This window comes from Centruroides vittatus, unplaced genomic scaffold (assembly GCF_030686945.1).
Source record: "Centruroides vittatus isolate TY-2023 unplaced genomic scaffold, ASM3068694v2 contig_2647, whole genome shotgun sequence".
Lineage (NCBI taxonomy): Eukaryota > Metazoa > Arthropoda > Arachnida > Scorpiones > Buthidae > Centruroides > Centruroides vittatus.
Window position 1 is genome coordinate 39411 of NW_027121686.1, and position 23350 is coordinate 62760.

General features: G+C 32.8%; 1 protein-coding gene and 1 non-coding gene across 3 annotated transcripts; both read right to left on the reverse strand.

Annotated features, from left to right (window-relative positions):
- Positions 1-619: 619 nt before the first annotated feature.
- LOC136971625 (uncharacterized) lies at positions 620-19692 on the reverse strand. 2 transcript variants are annotated; one of them, XM_067266104.1, is made up of 5 exons: positions 19579-19692; positions 4841-4896; positions 1112-1207; positions 944-1027; positions 620-864 (listed from the first exon to the last, which is right to left on the reverse strand). In XM_067266104.1, the coding sequence occupies exons 1-5, from the start codon at positions 19664-19666 to the stop codon at positions 832-834; spliced, it is 357 nt and encodes a 118-aa protein (XP_067122205.1). In that variant the 5' UTR covers positions 19667-19692; the 3' UTR covers positions 620-831. The 2 variants fall into 2 exon arrangements, with proteins under 2 accessions (XP_067122205.1, XP_067122204.1); XM_067266103.1 differs by lacking the exon at positions 19579-19692 and adding an exon at positions 4960-5143.
- Positions 19693-21813: 2121 nt separating this feature from the next.
- TRNAT-UGU (transfer RNA threonine (anticodon UGU)) lies at positions 21814-21887 on the reverse strand. Its single transcript has one exon. It is a non-coding gene; the product is annotated as a tRNA-Thr (tRNA).
- Between the last annotated feature and the right edge of the window lie 1463 nt (positions 21888-23350).

Below are 23350 nucleotides of genomic sequence, written 5' to 3' on the forward strand. Positions count from 1 at the left end.
ATGTGGAAACAAGATGGAATTCAACCTATTTAATGCTAAACAGGTTCCTTGACATAAAAGGTTCAGTAACGTTAGCATTACAAACCGTTGTCGGTGGTCCTGACGCACTATCTGGATATGAGTCCCATTTGGTCCAGGATGCTGTTAAAATTTTAAAACCATTTTACAGCTGTTTTTCCCTTGATAAAATCGATGCGAATGAGCAACTGTTTGTTGAAACTTCATACATTTGTTTCCGATGTCCAACGGAAACTTACACTTTGTATCGGTGAAATAAAATTTATTTCTAAATAAAGTTTTTACAATTTTTACATTAGTAATTAATTATACACAAAATCTTTTAGTTTATATTTATGAAACAATGAAAGTAATTAAAATATAAGAGAATTTAACGAATAAAGATTAGTAAGCACAATTACTCTTTTATATTGCTTAATGTAGAATACGTGAAAACTGCCGTTTGTCCAGTTCCTTCTGAAACTAAATACAGTAATCCCTAGATTTAACGGGCGAAATATTTCTGTTAAAAAAAAAAACAAATTATAAACTTTTTATTCGCCAATATAGCACGCTAAAACGTTGGGTCGATGAGTAGAAATTACTCAATGTAGCGTGCGTGTACAGTAAACTTATAATTTTATTTTATTCCTATTTATACATTGAAATACATTTTGATACATCTTGTACGTTGTAAGTTCGTTATTAATAAAGGCTTTGGAAACACTTTTGATTTAACCGGCTTTCGACAATGCGGGCATTCCATCACAATTAGTTCGTTAAATCGAGAGTCTACTGTATTTTTTATATCTTGGTTTTATAGTCCGGAGGATTTCATTGCATGTCTGCTGCCTTCTTTATACATTTCTAAAATTATTATAAAAAATCATTAGTTTAAATATATTTATAAAGATGAATTATAAGTTATTTATTTCTAGAGACATACATGAGCGATGTTTTTAAGGTTCGGATTTGCCTCAGCTTCGGCGTCTATAAAAGGGTCCATACATTTTTCAAAAGTCGCAAATTCCTTTAAGAAGAATTAACAGGAATTAAAACACATGCATTTATCGGCATGTCATTTCTCGTATCGGTACATTGCTGGTAGATTTACCTGGCTGTTGGTATCTCTGCACATGTATTCTGTCAACTCGTCCAAGGTATCGTGATACTTAGCACGCATGGCGCAGTTGCGGAAAATATCGACGATCTGCAACGATATGCAATTTTGCACGATTAGCAAAAGAAGTATCTTACATTCTTATGAAATATGAACGATTCTTTCTTAATTATTTTTTAATAAAAATATGTAATATGAAATTTTGATAGAGGTATAATGCTACTTTTAACCGGAATCCAACAGAAAACTAAATTTTTTCCACTTAAAAATTCTCCGCCAATAAATGTTTCTATATTTTCCTAATTATTCGGATTAATTGGCGCTTTCACAGTTCAGAAATAGAGCAAGAAAGTAAGATTGAAGCTGAAGCCAACATTAATCTAGAAGTTCAAGATCATAGAGATACAGAGTATCAAGAAGCTATTCGGCAAGTTCGGAAAGGTCGGCTAAAACGAGGAAAGACAAACAACCAACCGTGCCGTGTTATAATGAAACAACGTGCAAATTAAGCATAACTCAAAGTGGAGAACTTAAGACATTGCACGAGGAAATAAATGAAAAAGAAGCAGGAAAATAGAGGAAAGCAAAGAAAGCTCCAGAATTTACAAGAACAAACGTGGAAAATTGTTGATCGTTCACCAAAGTGCCACACTATTACCTCAAAATAGGTATTTAAACGAAAAAGAGAAAACGACAGAAACCTAATTGAGTAAAGAGCACGTCTCGTAGAAGGAGGATGCCAATAATTGGTAAATATTGAATATACAGAGGTTTTTTACCTGTAACAATGAAAGTGTACTTGCTTTGGCATCGTATTGAGGATGGAGCGCATATTATTCTGTCTTTAAAAATGCATATCTGAATGGACATCTCGAGAAAAATGTATTACCCAGGAGAGAAAAACCAATGCTATCCGATAACGTTTGCCTGCTAAAAAGACATTGTACGGATTCGAGCAGGGAGGTCGGCGGTGGAATAAGAGAATGGACTTGTTTTTCAGATCAATTGGTCTACTCCAGGCGCCGTGCGTTTACATTGACGCAAACAGACAACTGATAATGGACAAACGGGTCTATGATATATTGTTAATTGCGAGGTTGCGGCCGACGTTTTCATCGGAAAACGTGAACTTCGGACATTCAGCGCCGTCTTCCTGTAAGCCTAGAAGATTGAGAATGGGGTTTGGAACGTCGAGCATGAATCCACTGACGTTCCAAACCCCGTTGTCAAGGAAAATAAATACGAATGATTTTTGACAAGATAAACGGGGACATTTGTGGTCAAAGGTCTTGGAGAGGCGAAAAATATTCTATTAGCAAAAGGCGAACGTAAGGAAACGATTGAGCTATCTCAGCGACGACTGATTGAAGAAATGTTGGATGTTATTGAATGATAAATGCAAGACCTGCATCGGCACCGACATAACCGAGAGTTAAATTTAAACGTCATATAAAAGATAACGAAAGAAATGATGTGTCGTACAGACAATTGGTTAATCAACGCTTTATCTAGCAAGCACAAGCAGATCCGATATAGCATTTTCTGTCACGCACTTTAGCCAATTTAACGACGGATACACAATGGAGGGCTAAACGCGTTCTTCTTTATCTTAGAAAGACACTTGATTATAAGAAACGTTTCGAGCCTAAAAAACAACTCTTCGAGGCTACACAGATGCAGTCTTGAGAAGTGATCCAACCAATCGCAAATCCCTAATGGAGTGTGTGTATAGCCTACCTTAGCAGGAAAGCATTAAGCTGGTGCAGTAGGAAACAACAAAGTGCTGCTCTGTCGAGCACAGAAGCAGAATTCGTCAGTAAGAAAGCTTTGTGATTGAAAGGTTTTATTGTGCAGCTGCAAGGGATGGACGACTCTTGACTAGGGCCTTTCATTATACACTCTAAATTACATAAAATACATAGACAGGGTATACATAGAAATTTAAATATGTTAAATTACTTTGAGTGATGATCATTAAAAAACACGCCGTTTTAAATTGAATATTTATGGGAACTGTACAAATCCTGGCTTTTGCGTACTAAAGTAAGATGGTTATTCCGGGATAAACAACTATGCCCGTTTTTTACAACTTAAGAATGGATTATTGGTCTTCTTCCAAGATGAAGATACAAATGCTTTTATAAAAATGTCTTAAAAATGATATCTGCTGTTTGAAAATGGCACATATACGAAATACTTGAATAACATTAAACGTATAAAAAACCGAAAAACTCCATGTTTCCAGCCCTCCGAACTCAGGCACGAACTCACGTGTTCGCTGTTTTTATAGATTGCAAATATAACTTTTCTGGTAAGTTTTTAAATCGGTTTCATTTAATTTACAGCTACTGATTAAATTTTGACATCCAGAGAAGAACTAAGACAACATTCGTGTGAAAACGGTCCAATAAAAAAGCCTAGTTTTATAAGTTCAGATCAATGAGAAGAGTTGATAGTTATAGGCTATATATAACGAGAAAATTAAATGTACGCATTCAGTGACGTTGGTTTGCGTTGAACAAGCAATTTTGAATATATTTAATATTCGAGATGATCTTAAGTAAAGAACTCATAATTTTTTGGCCTGAATTTAGCATCGATTGTATGACTGCTCTGTCCGAATGCGTTGGCGAAGTGTATTAAATGTATGAAAATTATATACATGTATATTTCTTATAAACATATTAATAATTTTTGTGACGTTTATAACAGTTTTTCTCCAGAAACGTGTTGATAGATCAATAATTAAGAAGGAGCTAAAAGAATTAGCAATATATGCCAACTGCAAAAAAAAGAAACAAGAAGAAAATACGCTGCCAATATTAGAAATATGTAAACAAAATTAAATTATCCAAAAAATTCAACAAGTATAAAACAAAATTGTGTTAAAGAGCTTTTAAAATATTCGTTTTCGTGTATAGAAAGTAATAACGAGCATCGACCATTTTGTGTTACAGAGGAAATTTAGCGAATGGCAGTTCGAAATTCGCAATGTTATGAAAACGTTACAGATCTGAAATTCTTGAAGAAATCTTCCAATGTATATGGAAAACCTTTTACACTGTTCGAAAGAAAACTAGTCAACTAGTAGAAAAAAGCAAAAGTGGTTTTTTGAAATGAGAACGAGGCCAACTTTCTGAAAACTGAAGGTCACTTTAGCCAGTTCGTAACACCACTCAACACAACCGAATTAAACACCTTTTTAAAAATTGATTTGCCATTTGTTATTTTTATGTTCTTGTTTTTAAAAGAAAATGTTAAAAATAAAACAATAAAAAAAGGATTTTAACAAATAAATAGTTTCACGTTAATTTAATGTTTAGGTAGCCAATATTGGTGAATATTGAAATGGGATGTTGAAAAAAGTCTGAGATGACTTTTCTACCATCTCATTTGAACATTATTTGTTCTCACAACTCGATTATAAGATCTATCCTGTCTATTCAGTCAGTCGTAATGAGAAACAGCATTAATATTGACTCGTTTACAAAATATATTCGATTTTATTTAGTCATGTATAAAATATTTTCTAATTTTCAGAGTGAAAAGTTATTTTCATATTATGTCCCGGTATATATGGACATAATGAATTAATGTTAATTAAAAACGGCAAGTTTACAATAAATATAAAAAAAATTAACTAGTAGCTATTTGTTTGGAAGACTGTTTCGAATTATAAACTATAATTAAACTTGAAAATTTTACTAAACTAGAAGTACTTACTACTGTTGCTCTGTTCTCCATCAAGCAAGATCGCACTACATCGTGTCTTTTCACAGCTGAAAAATGCTTTATATAAGAAATTAACCAATTTAACTATTACTATTTTAAATTTTACTCACCGCAATATTGCTTGTGTATATTTGGAGTAGGTTGAGCATTTAAAAATGCGAAACAAGAGAAAGCAATTAGGAGTATCGAAGCCTTCATGATTTCGCTTCAAAGTATTTCCTTTCGAATTGTTCTCTCTCTATGTCAATTAAGGTTTAAACAGTTTATTAATAAAGGACTTTAAATACGTATATTGGCAAAGCTGATTTTTAATTGAAATGTCGACCTTGATGGTCTCGACAGGTTTTCAGATTTATATTCGATAAGGAAATAAAAGAGAATATTGGCTAACTATACCTCGCCAACTTCATTGCGTATTTTAAAAGATAACTAATCTATTTTTGAGACATTGCAATAAATCGTTAAAGCAACTAATAAAATATTTAAAAGAGTTACTTTTGTGTAAAATATCGTATTTTCATTTTAATTGAAAGACAGATATCTGTGACTTGATGTTCAGGTTTCTCGTAGAGGTTATATTAGTCGTATTTGATATAATATAAACAAGAAAAGTTATATAATTATAATTAATGGAAATAAAAGTAAAAATTCATTATAGCTGATTTTTTTCAAAGGTTATTATTTTATCTTTAGTTTACTTCAAATGTAAAAACTGTCAAGCAATGCAAAAATTCAGCAACGAGTTAAGTAACTTTTTCAGCAAAAACATCTAAATTTACGCGTGTTATAACATATCGTAACAAATAATCTGTCACTAAAATTTATTTAAAAACTTTTTATATTATTAGTTATTAAAAAATGACAAACAGCCTAATTTCCAGGGTAGATACGAGTTTTATAAAAATTTGTTAGTGCTAATAACGAGTCAAATATCTACTAACTCCGATCCTACTCGAGATACGACGCATGACCCCATCTATCTTTCCACTCCTCGACCTTTAACTAGCAAAATTTAATAGCATCAATGCCCCTAATATTTCAAGTTCCGAACAAAATTTCAAAAATTTGCAAGTTATTAAGCTCAAATTGGGTCAACAAAATCGTTCCACACACACAAACACACAAATAGCCATACATACGTAAAAAAAACCCGAATTTTTTACATTTCGCGACATTTAAGGTTATCCGAGTCCAAAAATGTAAATATCGGGTAAAATTGGGGTGATTTTTCGACCGACCGCCATACTTTTCGGCTGTTATATATAACTGCTAGAAAAAAATTCTTCGTTACTTTCTATGCTGATTCTTTGAATCGTTACTTTAATAAATTCGTAATTAATGGAGAAATTTATAAAGTAAATAAATTTACATTTACCATTTATTCAATCGTTAGAAATTCTAATCATTTTTAAGTTTGTTTATAAAATTAACTATGTTTTGGCGAGTGACCTCTTTCTGCTAATTAAAATTATGTCTCATGGACATTTTCCAAATAGAATTAATTCCACGCCCTTTTCGATACTTATCATTATTAATGCTAAAAAATTCTACAGCAAATTTTAATATAATATTACCACAAAAGCAAATTTATGTTATTTTACACATAAAATGCACATTAAAAGAAATGCGTACATACATTAACTTGTGTTAATACTATTTATATTGTTAAATACGATTTTATTTTTTAAATATTTTTAATGTTTATAATTTTTGATTATAAAAATTTTAAATTTCAATAATTGGAAACCTTTAAATTTTTTCAAAAGTATATTTAATAATACAAAATGATATTTAATGATAAAGTCGTAGAGAAAACCAATTTTTTTTTTCAATTTAGATACATGCTGAGCAATAAAATCTTTTTTCAGTATTTTTAATTTAATTGTCGACCATAAAATTTCGTAATTTAGTCATAATGCAATGACACGAATGTAGTTTTAGTAAAAATAATTTTGTCCTTAAATAAACACTTTAATTGCATTTTAAACTTCATGCTTTTCTAAAGAATAGTTTTTAAACTTAAAAGATTTGTCCCGAGAGCCGAATTGTTAAAATAAAGTGGAATCTGGGTTTTCGTTAGACTAATGCTGAAATTTCGCACATTATTTATACGCGAAAAGAATCTTCGTATATGAATCTGTCATTGGAAATTCATTTGATTTTGCTACAACAGGTCCTATATAATAAGCCTCGATTCGTACTAGAACTAGACAGCAGGAGTGTCAGACAAAGAATGATGTCTCCGATTCGTAAATGCATTTTATAATATTTAATCAGTATTTTCTTACGTTCTAAGACTTAATGAATTTCGATTTGTTACTGATAGCATTTCTTCTGATTCCTCCGGTAAATACAGTTTTCTATATTTGCTAGATTTTCTCCTTAAAAATATTTTTTGGAATAACTTGTTAATTTTCATTAGGAATTAAGTACATAAATTCGGATAATAAAAATGTATAAAATTCACTAGATTTGGCCATTATTCAAATCGACAGTAAATCAGATAATAAACTAGTCGACTAAGGTTAAGATTTTAATTGAAAATAAATCTCTCCAATATACCTGTTGAAGGTCGCTAATCGTTAATAACTGGTATTCGAATTTTTTTCATATGTATTTGTACGCCATTGTTTGCGTAGACAGAAATTATGAAATCGTTGATAATTCTTTTATTTTGTTTCCTTAAGGGCTCAACCTACGCCAAATGCACGCGATCTATATTGCAGTAGGTGAAATTTCAAAATAAGAATTTAAATAGGATGAAATGCTTACGTTAACATTTTTTTTCAGCTGTAAAATGTCATGACGTAGTGCGATTTTGCATGGTCGAAAACAAAGCCACCATGGTATCTTATGCTTCATAGTTTATAAGTTTAATACCAGTAAAATATACAGTTGTCCACGCTTGTTGATGTAATAAGATGTTCAAACGTGGTCATTACGGATAAACCTCAATGTTTAGTGAGTAAGATGGTAACCACGTTCGGGTTTTATTATGAAGTAAAAGTGCCGTAGCTTACGAAACAATTTAGAATATTACAGGTGTAGTGATGTAGTGATATCGAACCTCCTCGTCCTCTCTCAGTTGCGGTTTTCTCGGTCCAGGTGCAAACCATTTGCACGCGGTAATAAAGGGTTATAAGAAATATAGACAAAGGGTCATAAAACCGAAGGGAGAAAAAAGGCGAGAAGAGGGAGGAGAGAAAAGTTAGGGACACGGTAGAGAGAGGAAGGGTGAAGCGGTGGTCCCTGAGAGTGAAATAAAGTTTTCTTTTGTGTGTAGAAATATTTGACTGTTTTAGTTTTGTGTGACGAACTGACGGAGCGGAATCCACTGATTCAGATCGGGTTCTCTACATTAGGTCTACATAAAATAAATGAGTGAATCTGCAAAATCAAATTTACACATTCTTAAATTCATACAATTTTAATATGTCCTAATATTGTTAGTTATACACTATATATTTTTCTATTTAAAAATATTTATTACTTAAACGCAAACATAGTGGAATCCGGTTATTATAATCGCAAACAATGTTATAATTCGGCTATCGTTATCGTAGTCGGTCGGTCCCAAAACATTCTATATAATGTTAGTTAAAAATGATCCGCCTATTATACTCAACTGTCTACTTTTTTATCAATTACGATAATTATGCTTGAGGATAAACAATAAAAACCAGTACAAAACTCGTAATAAATAGACCTTTTCTTCAAGACTTTCTTCTAACCGAAGCGTACCTTTTATATTTTACGTACTGTAAGTGCACGAAAATACGTAAAAGCATTCTTACAAAATACGTATGTTGATCTTTTTCTGAAGCGTGCCCTTGGGATAAGCATTTCTGTTGCGACTTTCCTAGTTTAATTTTGTGATGTGTTGAGTTAGGTTAGTGGTTTATAGAGCACTTTATACGTATAAAAACCATTTGGATGGTGGCAGAAACAAAGAGAAAGCGTAGAGATTTGTCTAAAAACGTTGAAAATTTCATGTCAGTTCTTGTATAAGGTATTAAAAAACACATCGAACATAAAAATTCTTTGACGTTGACATTCTTTACAAATTGAATCTGTTTCTTCGCCTTTTCTGAAAAATACATCTTAAAAATAAATATATTTTTCAATCTTAACATTACTGGATGCGATTATAGAAAATGCATAATTATTTGTAGGTGTTAAAGAAATTACACAAATATAACTTTACCTTTTAGTAAGTTTTTACCATTTAAGATATTATTGCAACTGTTAACATTATATTTTCTTAGTTTTAATGATAATGAAAACGAAGTATAAGAACATAAAAATGAAGTTAAAAGCTATAACGTTAGACTTTTAATTTGCATTTTAAATTATCAGATAGTGAAAATTGTGAAGAAACGATAATAATGTAAAATCTTAAATGAATTGGTGAAACTTTTTTATATTCAGTTTAGTACAAATGTCAGTCTAAAGTTTAATTTTGATGTATGTAAATTTATAAGAAAAGCGGACTGAACAGGAGCCGGTAGATCCGAAATGAATATTGGAATAAGGATATATCAAAACAAATATAAATTGATAAATTAATATAAATTACGATGTTGATGTATGATATGCCTATTACAATTACACTGCTGTTACTTACAATTACAATTTAACGAAATTGAATAAAATAAGTAACGTTATATGTTAAATTTTTAATTAAAAATATCTTAATAGCCAACTTAGTATCTTGTATAAGCCCGTACTTAACTCTTTAGGCCCCGTGGACTCACAAGCAAAACGAACGACGGAAACGGTAAGCTAAATTTGCTGTTCGGTCTTCTTTCCGCGTTACTGTTCAATACAGAGCCTATAAGGAACGCTTTTCTATTGGCAGTTTGTGATCACGTGACCTCAAGCTGCATTATTCTTTCAAACAACGTGTTAGCCAGATCCGAACGAAAGCTTCGTGGATGAACTTTATCGTATCTCGTTCGTTGTCTGCAAACAAATTAAAATTAATCAAAGGTCAGTGATATGAAGAATATATAGACAATATTTCGAATGACAATATACTGTTTGTTTATATTAATCTTAAGTTTTTCAGTTTTATGCCAGTTGCTATATGCTGATATTTGTTAGTTAAATAAAAACTTATTTTTTAGTTTAATTTATTTTTATTTTAATAATTCTTAGAGTATGACTGGATGTGTCGCTTTCGTCTGCACAAATCGTAGCGAGAAAGAATTTTTGACGAAAGTTCTTCCGAAAGATCCTGCACGTTGTAAACGTTGGGAAACAAAATTCACTTTTGTTTCCCAATTTTATGAATTAGGAGAAAACTGAAAAGCAACCGACAGTAATTATTTATGTGAAGTATTAACAATCATCAATGTTTGTAAAATTTTTATTTTATACTAGCTGACCCGGCCACGCGTTGTTGTGGCTCAAAATGTATCTATTATAAATGTGGTAACACTTCCCCCATGGGGGGAATTTCAAAAAATCCCTTTTTAGTGTATATTCTGTTGACGTCACCTATTAAAACGCAATTAAAAACGCAAAAAACCGCATGTAAAATAGTATAAATAGAAGCCGAGTTCTTCACGGTAAGCCTTAATCCTGTCCCTTTCCCCGCTGGCGAATATCGAAAAATCCCTTTTTAGTGTATATTCTGTTGACGTCCCCTATTAAAACGCAATTAAAAACGCAAGAAACCGCATCTAAAATAGTATAAATAGAAGCCGAGTTCTTCACAGTAAGCCTTAATCCTGTCCCTTTCCCCGCTGGGGAATATCGAAAAATCCCTTTTTAGTGTATATTCTGTTGACGTCCCCTATTAAAACGCAATTAAAAACGCAAGAAACCGCATCTAAAATAGTATAAATAGAAGCCGAGTTCTTCACGGTAAGCCTTAATCCTGTCCCTTTCCCCGCTGGGGAATATCGAAAAATCCCTTTTTAGTGTATATTCTGTTGACGTCCCCTATTAAAACGCAATTAAAAACGCAAGAAACCGCATCTAAAATAGTATAAATAGAAGCCGAGTTCTTCACGGTAAGCCTTAATCCTGTCCCTTTCCCCGCTGGGGAATATCGAAAAATCCCTTTTTAGTGTATATTCTGTTGACGTCACCTATTAAAACGCAATTAAAAACGCAAAAAACCGCATGTAAAATAGTATAAATAGAAGCCGAGTTCTTCACGGTAAGCCTTAATCCCGTCCATCTTCCCCCGTAGGGAGAATTTCGACATGTATATTATATAAAAACACGTGCGTATTCGAATGCAACGTTTTGTCAAAATTTCAAAGGAATCTGTAGGAACAAACAAACGTCATATTTTATTTATATAGATAGGTAGAAAATGATCTGCTTAGGTCCATTCTCACAGAAAAGCATAATGCCTCACAGAAAAGCAAACTTAGGTCGTCTGAAGTTAGCGCCATCTATTGGACATAAAAGCCTTAATCCATATATAAATATATTTTTGAAAGGGGGGAAATGGGGATCTTCACATATGCCACAAACCTTCGCGGGAATGTATTAAACAACTTCTCAAAGTTTCATGGCAATCGGATAAATGGTGTGGTAATGCATGAAGGACAAACACACACACATACACACACAGTATTAACAATCATCAATGTTTGTAAAATTTTTATTTTATATTCGAATGATATTTTCATTCATAAAACAATTGAAATTGCTTGAAATTTAAATAAAACAAGCGTGGTCAAACCGACCTTATAGCACGCTCCACAAAAGTGAATCAAATATTAATTTTGTTTAAAATAAATTTTATAAATTCTTGGAATCAAATAGTTCTTGCGCATGCGCGTGGACATTAGCAAGAAATGGATTGAACGGAACATAACACTTAGGTAACGAAAGTGAAGTCATCGAGCATACGCGTGGAAATCTGACAGACGGACAAAAGTCCTAACATAAGCACTTTACCACTATATTGGACATCTATTTCTAATACATAATGCGGTATATACAGCTACTACCCAAAAGCATTCTCTCAATCCTGCTTGGAGTAGCATGCATCTTCCCAGTTCCACTAGTGTTCTATTTCTTCTCTCTGCAATGCCGTTCTGTTCTTATGGGTAGCAGGCTGTCTTCTCGTGCCTAATGCCTTTATGTTTCAGGAAGTTTTGAGGGATAGAATGACCAAGTCTTTGATCATTCTATCCCTCGTCATCGGTCAACTACAGCCGTGAGACGGCCGACTGGCGAGGAACAGTATCTGAGTTAAACCACTTTGAAAATTTTGAAGGTTCTATCAGAATTCGAATCCGGATACTTCAGTGCAGACTCGCGCCTTTTCTACTTCAGCCATCAGTTCATAAAGTTTTTGTTTACTTTTCCTTTATTTAAATTTAGCAAAAACTTCGAAGTATATTTTGAAAAGCTTTTACAGCTGTTTTCCCCTTGATAAAATCGATGCAAATGGGAAACTGTTCTGTTGAAACTTCATACATTTGTTTCGGATGTCCAATGAAAACGTACACTTTGTATCGGCGAAATAAAATTTATTTCTAAATAAAGTTTTTACAATTTTTACATTAGTAATTAATTATACACAAAATCTTTTAGTTTATATTTCTGAAACAATGAAAGTAATTAAAATATAAGAGAATTTAACGAATAAAGATTAGTAAGCATAATTACTCTTTTATATTGCTTAATGTAGAATACGTGAAAACTGCCGTTTGTCCAGTTCCTTCTGAAAGTAAATACAGTAATCCCTAGATTTAACAAACGAAATATTTCTGTTAAAAAAAAAAAAAACTATAAACTTTTTATTCGCCAATAGAGGACGCTAAAACATTGGGTCAATGAGTAGAAATTACTCTATGTGGCGTACAGTAAATTTATAATTTTATTCTATTCATATTTATACATTGAAATGGCATTTTGATACATCTTGTACGTTGGAAGTTCGTTATTAATAAATGCTTTGGAAACACTTTTGATTTAACCGGCTTTCGACAATAGCGGGCATTCCATCACAATTAGTTCGCTAAATCGAGAGTCTACTTCATTTTTTATATCCTGATTTTATAGTCCGGAGGATTTCATTGCATGTCTGCTGCCTTCTTTATACATTTTTAAAATTATTATAAAAAATCATTAGTTTAAATATATTTATAGAAATGTATTATAAGCTATATATTTATTTCTAGAGACGTACATGAAGGATGTTTTTAAGGTTCGGATTTGCCTTAATTAACTTCGGCGTCTATAGCAGGGTTCATACATTTGTCAAAAGTCGCAAATTCCTTTAAGAAGAATTAACAGGAATTAAAGAATATGCATCTATCGGCATATCATTTCTCGTATCGGTACATTGCTGGTAGATTTACCTCGCTGTTGGTATCTGTGCACATGTATTCCGTCAACTCGTCGAAGGTATCGTGATACTTAACACGCATGGCGCAGTTGCGGTAAATATCATTAATTTGCAACGATATGCAATTTTGCACGATTAACAAAAGAAGTATCTTACATTCTTATGAAATATGAACGTTTCTCTCTTAATTATTTGTTATAAGAATACGTAATATGAAATTTTGATGGAAGTATATTGCTACTTTTAACCGGAATCCAACAGAAAACTAAATTTTTTCCACTTAAAAATTCTCCACCAATAAATGTTTCTATATTTTCCTACTTATTCGGACAAATATCAAATATGGTAGCCGTTTTATATATTTCATTAAATGCTTGTCTTTAATTCGAATAAAAAATAATTTCGGTAGATTATCACACAGACATCAGGTTAGGTACTTCTTTTATAATATTTCCATATGCATTTCGGGCTTATTTAATTTCTACGCCCTTCTCAATGAAATTCTCTTTATTATAAAAATTTTCCGTTACATTCATATGATACTTCTGGTTCTGTTTCCACAAACCATGGCCATATATCGGATAATATTAAAAAGATTTTCTTAAATAAAATTGTATCTTTGTGAATTTTACTGTCGTATTTAAGAAAATAATTTTAATATTATCCGATATATGGCCATGGCTTGTGGAAACAGAACCAGAAGTATCATATGAATATTACGGAAAATTTTTATAATAAAGAGAATTTCATTGGGAAGGGCGTAGAAATTAAATAAGCCCGAAATGCATATGGAAATATTATAAAAGAAGTACCTAACCTGATGTCTGTGTGATAGTCTACCAAAATTAATTTTTATTCAGATTAAAAGAGACAGACATTTACGGAAAACTACTTATTCCGATAAATTGGAGCTTTCGCAGTTCAGAAATAGAGCAAGAAAGTAAGATTGAAGCTGAAGCCAACATTAATCTAGAAGTTCAAGATCATAGAGATACAGAGTATCAAGAAGCTATTCGGCAAGTTCGGAAAGGTCGGCTAAAACGAGGAAAGACAAACGACCAACCGTGCCGTGTTATAATGAAACAACGTGCAAATTAAGCATAACTGAAAGTGAAGAACTTAAGACATTTCATGAGTAACTGAATGAAAAAGAAGCAGGAAAATAGAGGAAAGCAAAGAAAGCTCCAGAATTGAGAAGAAAAACAAACGTGGGAAATTGTTGATCGTTCACCAAAGTGGCACACTATTACCTCAAAATGGGTCTTTAAACGAAAAAGAGAGAACGACAGAAATCTAATTGAGTATAAAGCACGTCTCGTAGAGAGAGGATGCCAATAATTTGTAAATATTAAATATACATCGGTTTTTTACCTGTAACAATGAAAGTGTACTTGCTTTGGCAACGTATTGAGGATGGAGCGCATATTATTCAGACGTTAAAAATGCACATGAGTTAAAAATGCTGAGTGGACATCTCGAGGAAAAATATATTTCCCAGGAAAAAAAAACCAATGCTTTCCGATAAAGTTTGCCTGCTAAAACAGGTTTAAATTTAATTCTCGGCACGGACAGAACCGAGAATTAAATTTAAACGTCATATAAGAGATAACGAAAGAAATAATGTGTCGTACAGACAATTGGTAAGTCAACGCTTTATTTAGCAAGCACAACCAGATCCGATGTAGCATTTTCATCGACTTTAGCCAATTTAACGACGGATACACAATGGAGGGCTAAACGCGTTCTTCTTTATCTTAGAAAGACACTTGATTATAAGAAACGTTTCGAGCCTAAAAAACAACTCTTCGAGGCTACACAGATGCAGTCTTGAGAAGTGATCCAACCAATCGCAAATCCCTAATGGAGTGTGTGTATAGCCTACCTTAGCAGGAAAGCATTAAGCTGGTGCAGTAGGAAACAACAAAGTGCTGCTCTGTCGAGCACAGAAGCAGAATTCGTCAGTAAGAAAGCTTTGTGATTGAAAGGTTTTATTGTGCAGCTGCAAGGGATGGACGACTCTTGACTAGGGCCTTTCATTATACACTCTAAATTACATAAAATCATTTTCTACAGACTATAATTAAAATTTTATTAAACGGTTTCGGACTCTATATGCTCAGGCACAGGACAACAGTTTTGTCTTTCTCTTCTTCTCGTCGCCCTGTTTTTTTCAATAAAGTTAGAAGACTATTTACATCTATAGGTTTATACATTTTCACCAGTTCAAAAGCGAGTTGCGCAGTAGGCAAAACGACAAGATACTCCGGTAGGACAGATTTAAAAAGTTAAATATCTGTAGTCGAATCGGAGCATTCAGCTTTGGAGTTGTGACTAATCAGAGATTGATATAAAAGTGTAAAATGTAGGGAAACTGAGAACAGTAAAATAACTTTTTTCCAGGAAATTTAATAAATAAAATAAGATAACATTCAGAGATGTACGATATTCGTCAAACCAATAAAGGCGACATAAAAACAATAATACACGCACATGGACTTCACAAATGAACTTCACAAAAATTAAAGAATGCGAGAACCTGATCCGAAAGTATTGCTTTTCGCTTAGATCAGTAGTTCTTGACCTTTCTGAAATCACGAACCACTTTTGCATAGAAGAAAAATTTGCGTAAAAGCAAAGTCGCTAAGATTTTAATAACAAAAATACTCATGATCATTGTCGGCATTTGCAGGTTTTATCAATATCGGGTCTAATATGATGATATATATATACCCTCATTTCGTCGCTTATATTAGTAAGTCTTTCTAGTTTGTGTGTGTTTTATATCGGTGATTGTGAGATCACACAAATGTTATTTTGAAAATTGTAACGAAATTTTTACTTCCTGGTTCCTGGAGTCGACTCTCCATGTTTGGGAATCGCTGCTGTAATCGAATCGCATGATAAGGGTAAGAATCACACTGAATATTTAATTTATCGCTGGTAAATTTTTATAACCAACCAGATCGCTTATTACTATTTAAATTATCATTCATTGTAAATAAGTGGTTCTTAACCGTGTTGCGCCAACTTGTTACAAATATTCCGAGAAATTGTGAAACCACACACTAGTTGAAACTATAGTTGGACGAACTTTAGCGTAAATTCGCAGTTTACAACGCAGACAAGATGCAACTTGCATTTTGGAGTGACCAGCTCTTGTTACTCTTGCAAAAACTAGAAACTCAAATATCATATCTAAGCAATGTGTTTTGCACAGAGAATTCCTAGTTTCAAAAACAATAAGTTGTCGGCTACGTTAAAACCTGTACTAGACCAAGCTTATAAATATGTTAATTCTATTTGTCTTTATATCCTTACTCTTAAGTTTCTATGTATATCCTGTCTACTTGGACCTTGTTTATTAATAGACATTATTCTAGTTTCTGATCAGCAAATAGAGGAGATCTTAGTCATAAGTGAAAACAAAATATCAGCTGGGAATAAAGATATTTTGTTTTGACTTTTGAATAAGATTTCCTCTCTTTGCTAATTAGAAACCTCACCAGTATATTAAGTCCTATTAATAAACAAGGTCCAAGTAGACAGGATATACATAGAAATTTAAATATGTTAAATTACATCGAGTGAAGATCACTAAAAAACACGCCGTTTTAAATAAATTGAATATTTATGGGAACTGTACAAATGTTAGCTAAAGTAACATACTAAAGTAAGATGGTTATTCCAGGATAAACAACTATGCCCGTTTTTTACAACTTAACAATGGATTATTGGTCTTCTTCCAAGATGAAGATACAAATGCTTTTATAAAAATGTCTTAAAATGACATTTGCTGTGTTAAAATGGCATACATACAAAATACTTGAATAACATTAAACGCATAAAAAAACCGAAAAACTCCATATATCCAGCCTCCCGAACTCAGGCACGAACTCACGTGTTCGCTATTTTTATAGATTGCAAATATAACTTTTCTGATAAGTTTTTAAAGCGGTTTCATTTAATTTACAACTACTGATTAAATTTTGACATCCAGAGAAGAACTAAGACAACATTCGTGTGAAAACGGTCCAATAAAAAAGCCTAGTTTTATAAGTTCAGATCAATGAGAAGAGTTGATAGTTATAGGCTATATATAACGAGAAAATTAAATGTACGCATTCAGTGACGTTGGTTTGCGTTGAACAAGCAATTTTGAATATATTTAATATTCGAGATGATCTTAAGTAAAGAACTCATAATTTTTTTGACCTGAATTTAGCATCGATTGTATGACTGCTCTGTCCGAATGCGTTGGCGAAGTGTATTAAATATATGAAAATTATATACATGTATATTTCTTATAAACATATTAATAATTTTTGTGACGTTTATAACAGTTTTTCTCCAGAAACGTGTTGATAGATCAATAATTAAGAAAGAGCTAAAAGAATTAGCAATATATGCCAACTGCAAAAAAAAGAAACAAGAAGAAAATACGCTGCCAATATTAGAAATATGTAAACAAAATTAAATTATCCAAAAAATTCAACAAGTATAAAACAAAATTGTGTTAAAGAGCTTTTAAAATATTCGTTTTCGTGTATAGAAAGTAATAACGAGCATCGACCATTTTGTGTTACAGAGGAAATTTAGCGAATGGCAGTTCGAAATTCGCAATGTTATGAAAACGTTACAGATCTGAAATTCTTGAAGAAATCATCTAATGTATATGGAAAACATTTACACTGTTCGAAAGAAAACTAGTCAACTAGTAGAAAAAAGCAAAAATTGTTTTTTGAAATAAGAACGAGGCCAACTTTCTGAAAACTGAAGGTCACTTTAGCCAGTTCGTAACACCACTCAACACAACCGAATTAAACACCTTTTTAAAAATTGATTTGCCATTTGTTATTTTTATGTTCTTGTTTTTAAAAGAAAATGTTAAAAATAAAACAATAAAAAAAGGATTTTAACAAGTAAATAGTTTCACGTTAATTTAATGTTTAGGTAGCCAATATTGGTGAATATTGAAATGGGATGGTGAAAAAGACTGAGAAGACTTTTCCACCATTTCATTTGAACATTAGTTGTTCTCACAAGTCGATTATAAGATTTATCCTGTCTATTCAGTCAGTCATAATGAGAAACAGCATTAATTTTGACTTGTCTACAAAATATATTCGAATTTATTTAGTCATGTATAAAATTTTTTCTAATTTTTAGAGTGAAAACTTATTTTTATATTATGTCCCGGTATATATGCACATACCGAGTCCTCCATGTGGTATTCAGGAGGACCAAACATTACTTCACTTAGTTTTTCGCTGCAATAGATACAATCACATTAGGGATAGTTTAATGAGAGCTGCTATTCTTGAAGGGTACAACTGGCCTTGCAACCCGCACTATGTCATTCAGACATGTACAATGTTTCATCATCTACTCGCATTCATATCCCTTTCTGGGGCTCTTGAGAGCGCTCACTCCGGGGGCACGGATGGCAGTTAGCTTTCCCTTGCTTTGTTTCATCTGTCGGTATATAGCTGCCTTTCAAGTTTATAATTTTAATTCCTATTTTCCATCTTCTTTTTCAGTGTAAATTCGGTTAGTTTAAGTTAGTCCTAGTTGTAAGTTAAATTAGGGACTCAGCTTGGTTTCCGGTTAGGTTATGATAGGTTACTGTAGTTAGTGAGTAAGTTAATGTTTAAAAAAATAAAATATAAAAAGCAAAAAAAAGAATTTGGGCCTTGCTGGTTCGTCTTCTGTTGGTCTATTCGTCTTGTCTAGTTTGTCTTTGTGTTCGTTTGCTCTTCGCGCTGTCTGTCCGGCTGTTAAGTAGTATTAAGATTCGCGATCGCGTTCAGATTTATTAGTATTAAGTAGTCTTCCTAATAACAGTCACTTGGTACTAACTTCTACACTTAGTTATTCGTAGTGGCACTCATTATTGATGTTCACTACACTCAGGTTGTTTTTAGACCCTTCGAGGGACTACGGCCATGCAGCCTGAAAAGTGCACGCCGACATCAAATATAGAAGGTACTGTAGCCATACGTACGCCGTTCAGAGGGATCTTACCTTTCTCTACTATCTATCTCCTCTCCCTCCTTCCCATCCCCTTTCACTTTCCCTCTTTTCCGCCGGCTAAACACCTCGTGTACGCCCGAAGTCTTTCTTGTATGTATGTACTGTATGTATGTATATATACACATAATGAATTAATGTTAATTAAAAACTGCAAGTTTACAAAAAATAAAAAAAAATTAACTAGTAGCTATTTATTCGGAAGACTGTTTCGAATTATACACTATAATTAAACTTGAAAATTTTACTAAACTAGAAGTACTTACAACAGTTGCTCTGTTCTCCATCAAGCAAAATCGCGCAACATCGGGTTTTTTCAAAGCTGAAAAGTGCTTTTTATGAGAAATTATCTGATTTACCTATTACTATTTGTAATTTTACTTACCGCAATATTGTGGGTGTGCCTTTGGAGTAGGCTGAGCATCTAAAAGTGCGAAACAAGAGATAGCAATTACGAGTATCAAAGCCTTCATGATATCGCTCTCCTCTGTGTCAATTAAGGTTTAAACAGTTTATTAATAAAGGACTTTAAATACGTATATTGGCAAAGCTGATTTTTAATTGAAATGTCGACCTTGATGGTCTCGACAGGTTTTCAGATTTATATTCGATAAGGAAATAAAAGAGAATATTGGCTAACTATACCTCGCCAACTTCATTGCGTATTTTAAAAGATAACTAATCTATTTTTGAGACATTGCAATAAATCGTTAAAGCAACTAATAAAATATTTAAAAGAGTTACTTTTGTGTAAAATATCGTATTTTCATTTTAATTGAAAGACAGATATCTGTGACTTGATGTTCAGGTTTCTCGTAGAGGTTATATTAGTCGTATTTGATATAATATAAACAAGAAAAGTTATATAATTATAATTAATGAAAATAAAAGTAAAAATTCATTATAGCTGATTTTTTTCAAAGGTTATTATTTTATCTTAAGTTTACTTCAAATGTAAAAACTGTCAAGCAATGCAAAAATTCAGCAACGAGTTAAGTAACTTTTTCAACAAAAACATCTAAATTTACGCGTGTTATAACATATCGTAACAAATAATCTGTCACTAAAATTTATTTAAAAACTTTTTATATTATTAGTTATTAAAAAATGACAAACAGCCTAATTTCCAGGGTAGATACGAGTTTTATAAAATTTGTTAGTGCTAATAACGAGTAAAATCTCTACTAATGTAAGTTGGCCGACCTGGTAGAGATTGGGAGCTTAAAATCCCACTTCTCGGCCACCAGTGTAAGTTTCTCGACTTTTAGGGGAGGATCGTTTAATCCCGCGTCAGGATGATCTAGGGTTCTTTTGCATGTGGGTATGGCGGAGGAGACAAAGAAGACAAGTGTCTAACAAAAAACCCGTTTTATTTTAACACGAAATAAACTTACACTAGGGAGAAAAATAGTTTTCCTTAAAACAATCGCGTTGTCCCGATGTCCTGGGCGTCGATACTGTATCTTGTTCGCCCATCGAAGGTGGCTTCGGGGCAATGATATTAATCAGTTCTTAAGGCAGATGGTGAGGCGCTGTTGGTTGGCTTCGGCGACACAGGTTTCAGGGTGAGCACAAAGACAGAAAACTGCGTCTTACGTACTGTACATTGACACACAGCGTCTCCGTGCTTCCAAACTTCACTAACTGTGTGCGTCGTGTCCTTGAAGATCGGAGATTGATATTATCTCCCCTTTTTATGCATTTTGATTGGCTGCACCTCTCTTTTTCCGGCTTCCCGATTGGTCCCTCGTCTGTCACTAAGCGAAAGAAAAGACCTGTTCGGATCACGAGAAAGGTCCGCTTCGGAGAATCTACCTGACACCAGCCGTTAACTCTAGACAGAAGGTGCTGATGGAACTTTGAAACCTGCGCTCATATTTCATTTCATTTTTGTCTAATCTATGACGCTTTACAATTTTAACGACCTGACGCGATGTTCCTTTTTATTATTAACTTTTCCCCTTTACAAAATTTTCTATGTTCTAATTGCTTACATACGAGCGCCTTGTCATAGGTCCATCTCTACTAGAGGATGTTTGCTTACATTTATTGAGTCGTGTTTTACATTAATAGTATTTTTTTTTCGTCTCTGTCTTATATGATTTTTATGGGTCATATGGGGGTTTTGAAAAATGTTAAGGAATTCACATACAGACACAGACGACGTCGTTTATGTTAATAATACAATAACCTCTCACTTATACACCTTTCATTTAAGCGATTCTCTCAATTAGACGTTTTTCACTGGTCCTGGTTGAAGCCTATAAGAGATAATGTATAAAATCTCTCATTTGAGCGAATCTCAGTTGAACAACTCTCTCAATTCTCTTAGATTAAAAAAAAAGAAAAGATGAAAAACTCGAAAAATGATAACAGTTTATATTATTAGTTATTAAAAAATGACAAACAGCCTAATTTCCAGGGTAGATACGAGTTTTATAAAATTTGTTAGTGCTAATAACGAGTAAAATCTCTATTAATGTAAGTTGGCCGACCTGGTAGCAAACTTACAATGACCGTTACAACTCGTAATGGATAAAAGATCCATTAAGAGGAAAGCCACAGCAATTTCATCCAGAATAAGAAACGAAAAAGCAAATAGAAACAATAAAAGAAGTCGAGGCACCGACGAGATTCGAACTCGCGATCTCCTGTTTACAAGACAGGCGCTTTAACCAACTAAGCTACGGCGCCTTCGATCTTTTATTACTTTCCGCATGCTTTTCTTGTAAACAGAATGGAATTTTCTAAATGTTATCGTCTTCTGTTTATCTTCATACTCCTGGATATCTGCACACAACATGGAAGTGAACTAATGCTAATGCCTACGTCACTCGATCACGTGTTTTTCTATGAACTAGCTCTTCGGCCAATGAAAGAATAACGAAAAAGCCGAAAGGTTAAAAATGGGATAATTTCTATGACGTTGTGAAGCGCTAAACAAACTGAACTTTGTCATTCATTGCTTTTCTGAAAAATGTAATAACCAGTAACTTTCATTTTAACACGACTTGCGTACGTACTGTACGGTACTTTATTATCTTTATTTCATTTTTTTCGGGATAAATATCCAGAAGAGCTTTTTGGAAATTTATAGTAAAAATAATCTAAAAAATTGCTCTTAACGAATGAAATACGCAAAACAACTACAATTACCTATAGGCCTACCTATAGAAGCTGATGATTTTGAGTACAAATCTTTTTCCGTACATCAAATTTGCAATATACTGTACAGTACATATATATAGTTTATTGAATATAAAAATGAATGTATTTTTAAATTTTTAGACTTTTTCTAATCATATAGTAAGTGTAATATAATTCATATATATAGAGTATTTAAAAATATGAAAAATTTGCAAATTTTAAATGAAGTTGTATTCTATGTGTTACTACATCTATTGCATTTCATCTAAATTAATTGATCATTTCGGGAGCGGGCGACAATATTAACTTGATAATTACTTTACAGTATTAAATTCACAGAAGCAATCACAAAACCTTTGTGTCTTCTTTTAACGTCCTTTTCACACTCGGGAAATAACTGTCTTTACGGCGGAGTCGACCTTCTTTTGTAGGCCACTCTTCCGCTTCAATATGTAAAACACGGTTAAAAATATCTCCAAGGGTTTTGGCACAATCATTAAATTTAATTTACAAAAATTATAATTAAAACATGCCAGGACAAAATTCATAATTTACAATATTAAATTCACAGAAGCAATCGCAAAACCTTTGTGTCTTCTTTTAACGTCGTTTTCACACTCGGGAAATAACTGTCTTTACGGCGGAGTCGACCTTCTTTTGTAGGCCACTCTTCCGCCTCAATATGTAAAACTGTATATGTAAAATATGTAAAATATGTAGACAGTTATTTCCCGAGTGTGAAAAGGACGTTAAAAGAAGACACAAAGGTTTTGTGATTGCTTCTGTGAATTTAATATTGTAAAGTATGAATTTTGTCTTGGCATGTTTTAATTATATTTTTTGATAATTACTGTTTATTCGTTTAAAAATCTATTAAGAGGAAAGCCACAGCAATTTCGTCCAGTTTCCTCAGAAGTGTCTTGCACGTTTTACTACCTTATCACTAGTGGCGCGCTGCTGCGAAATATTGGCACACCACAGACCATACGGCAGTTTTCCATCTTCTCCTT

What these genes read in the sequence shown, in the direction of transcription:
- LOC136971625 (XM_067266104.1), bottom strand. Translation starts at nt 19,666, where the DNA reads ATGAAGGCTTTGATACTCGTAATTGCTATCTCTTGTTTCGCACTTTTA. An exon ending in GGCACACCCACAATATTGCG is followed by an intron (nt 4,897 to 19,578) that starts GTAAGTAAAATT and finishes AGCATTTTTCAG; the next exon opens with CTGTGAAAAGACACGATGTA. An exon ending in TGGAGAACAGAGCAACAGTA is followed by an intron (nt 1,208 to 4,840) that starts GTAAGTACTTCT and finishes ATATCGTTGCAG; the next exon opens with ATCGTCGATATTTTCCGCAA.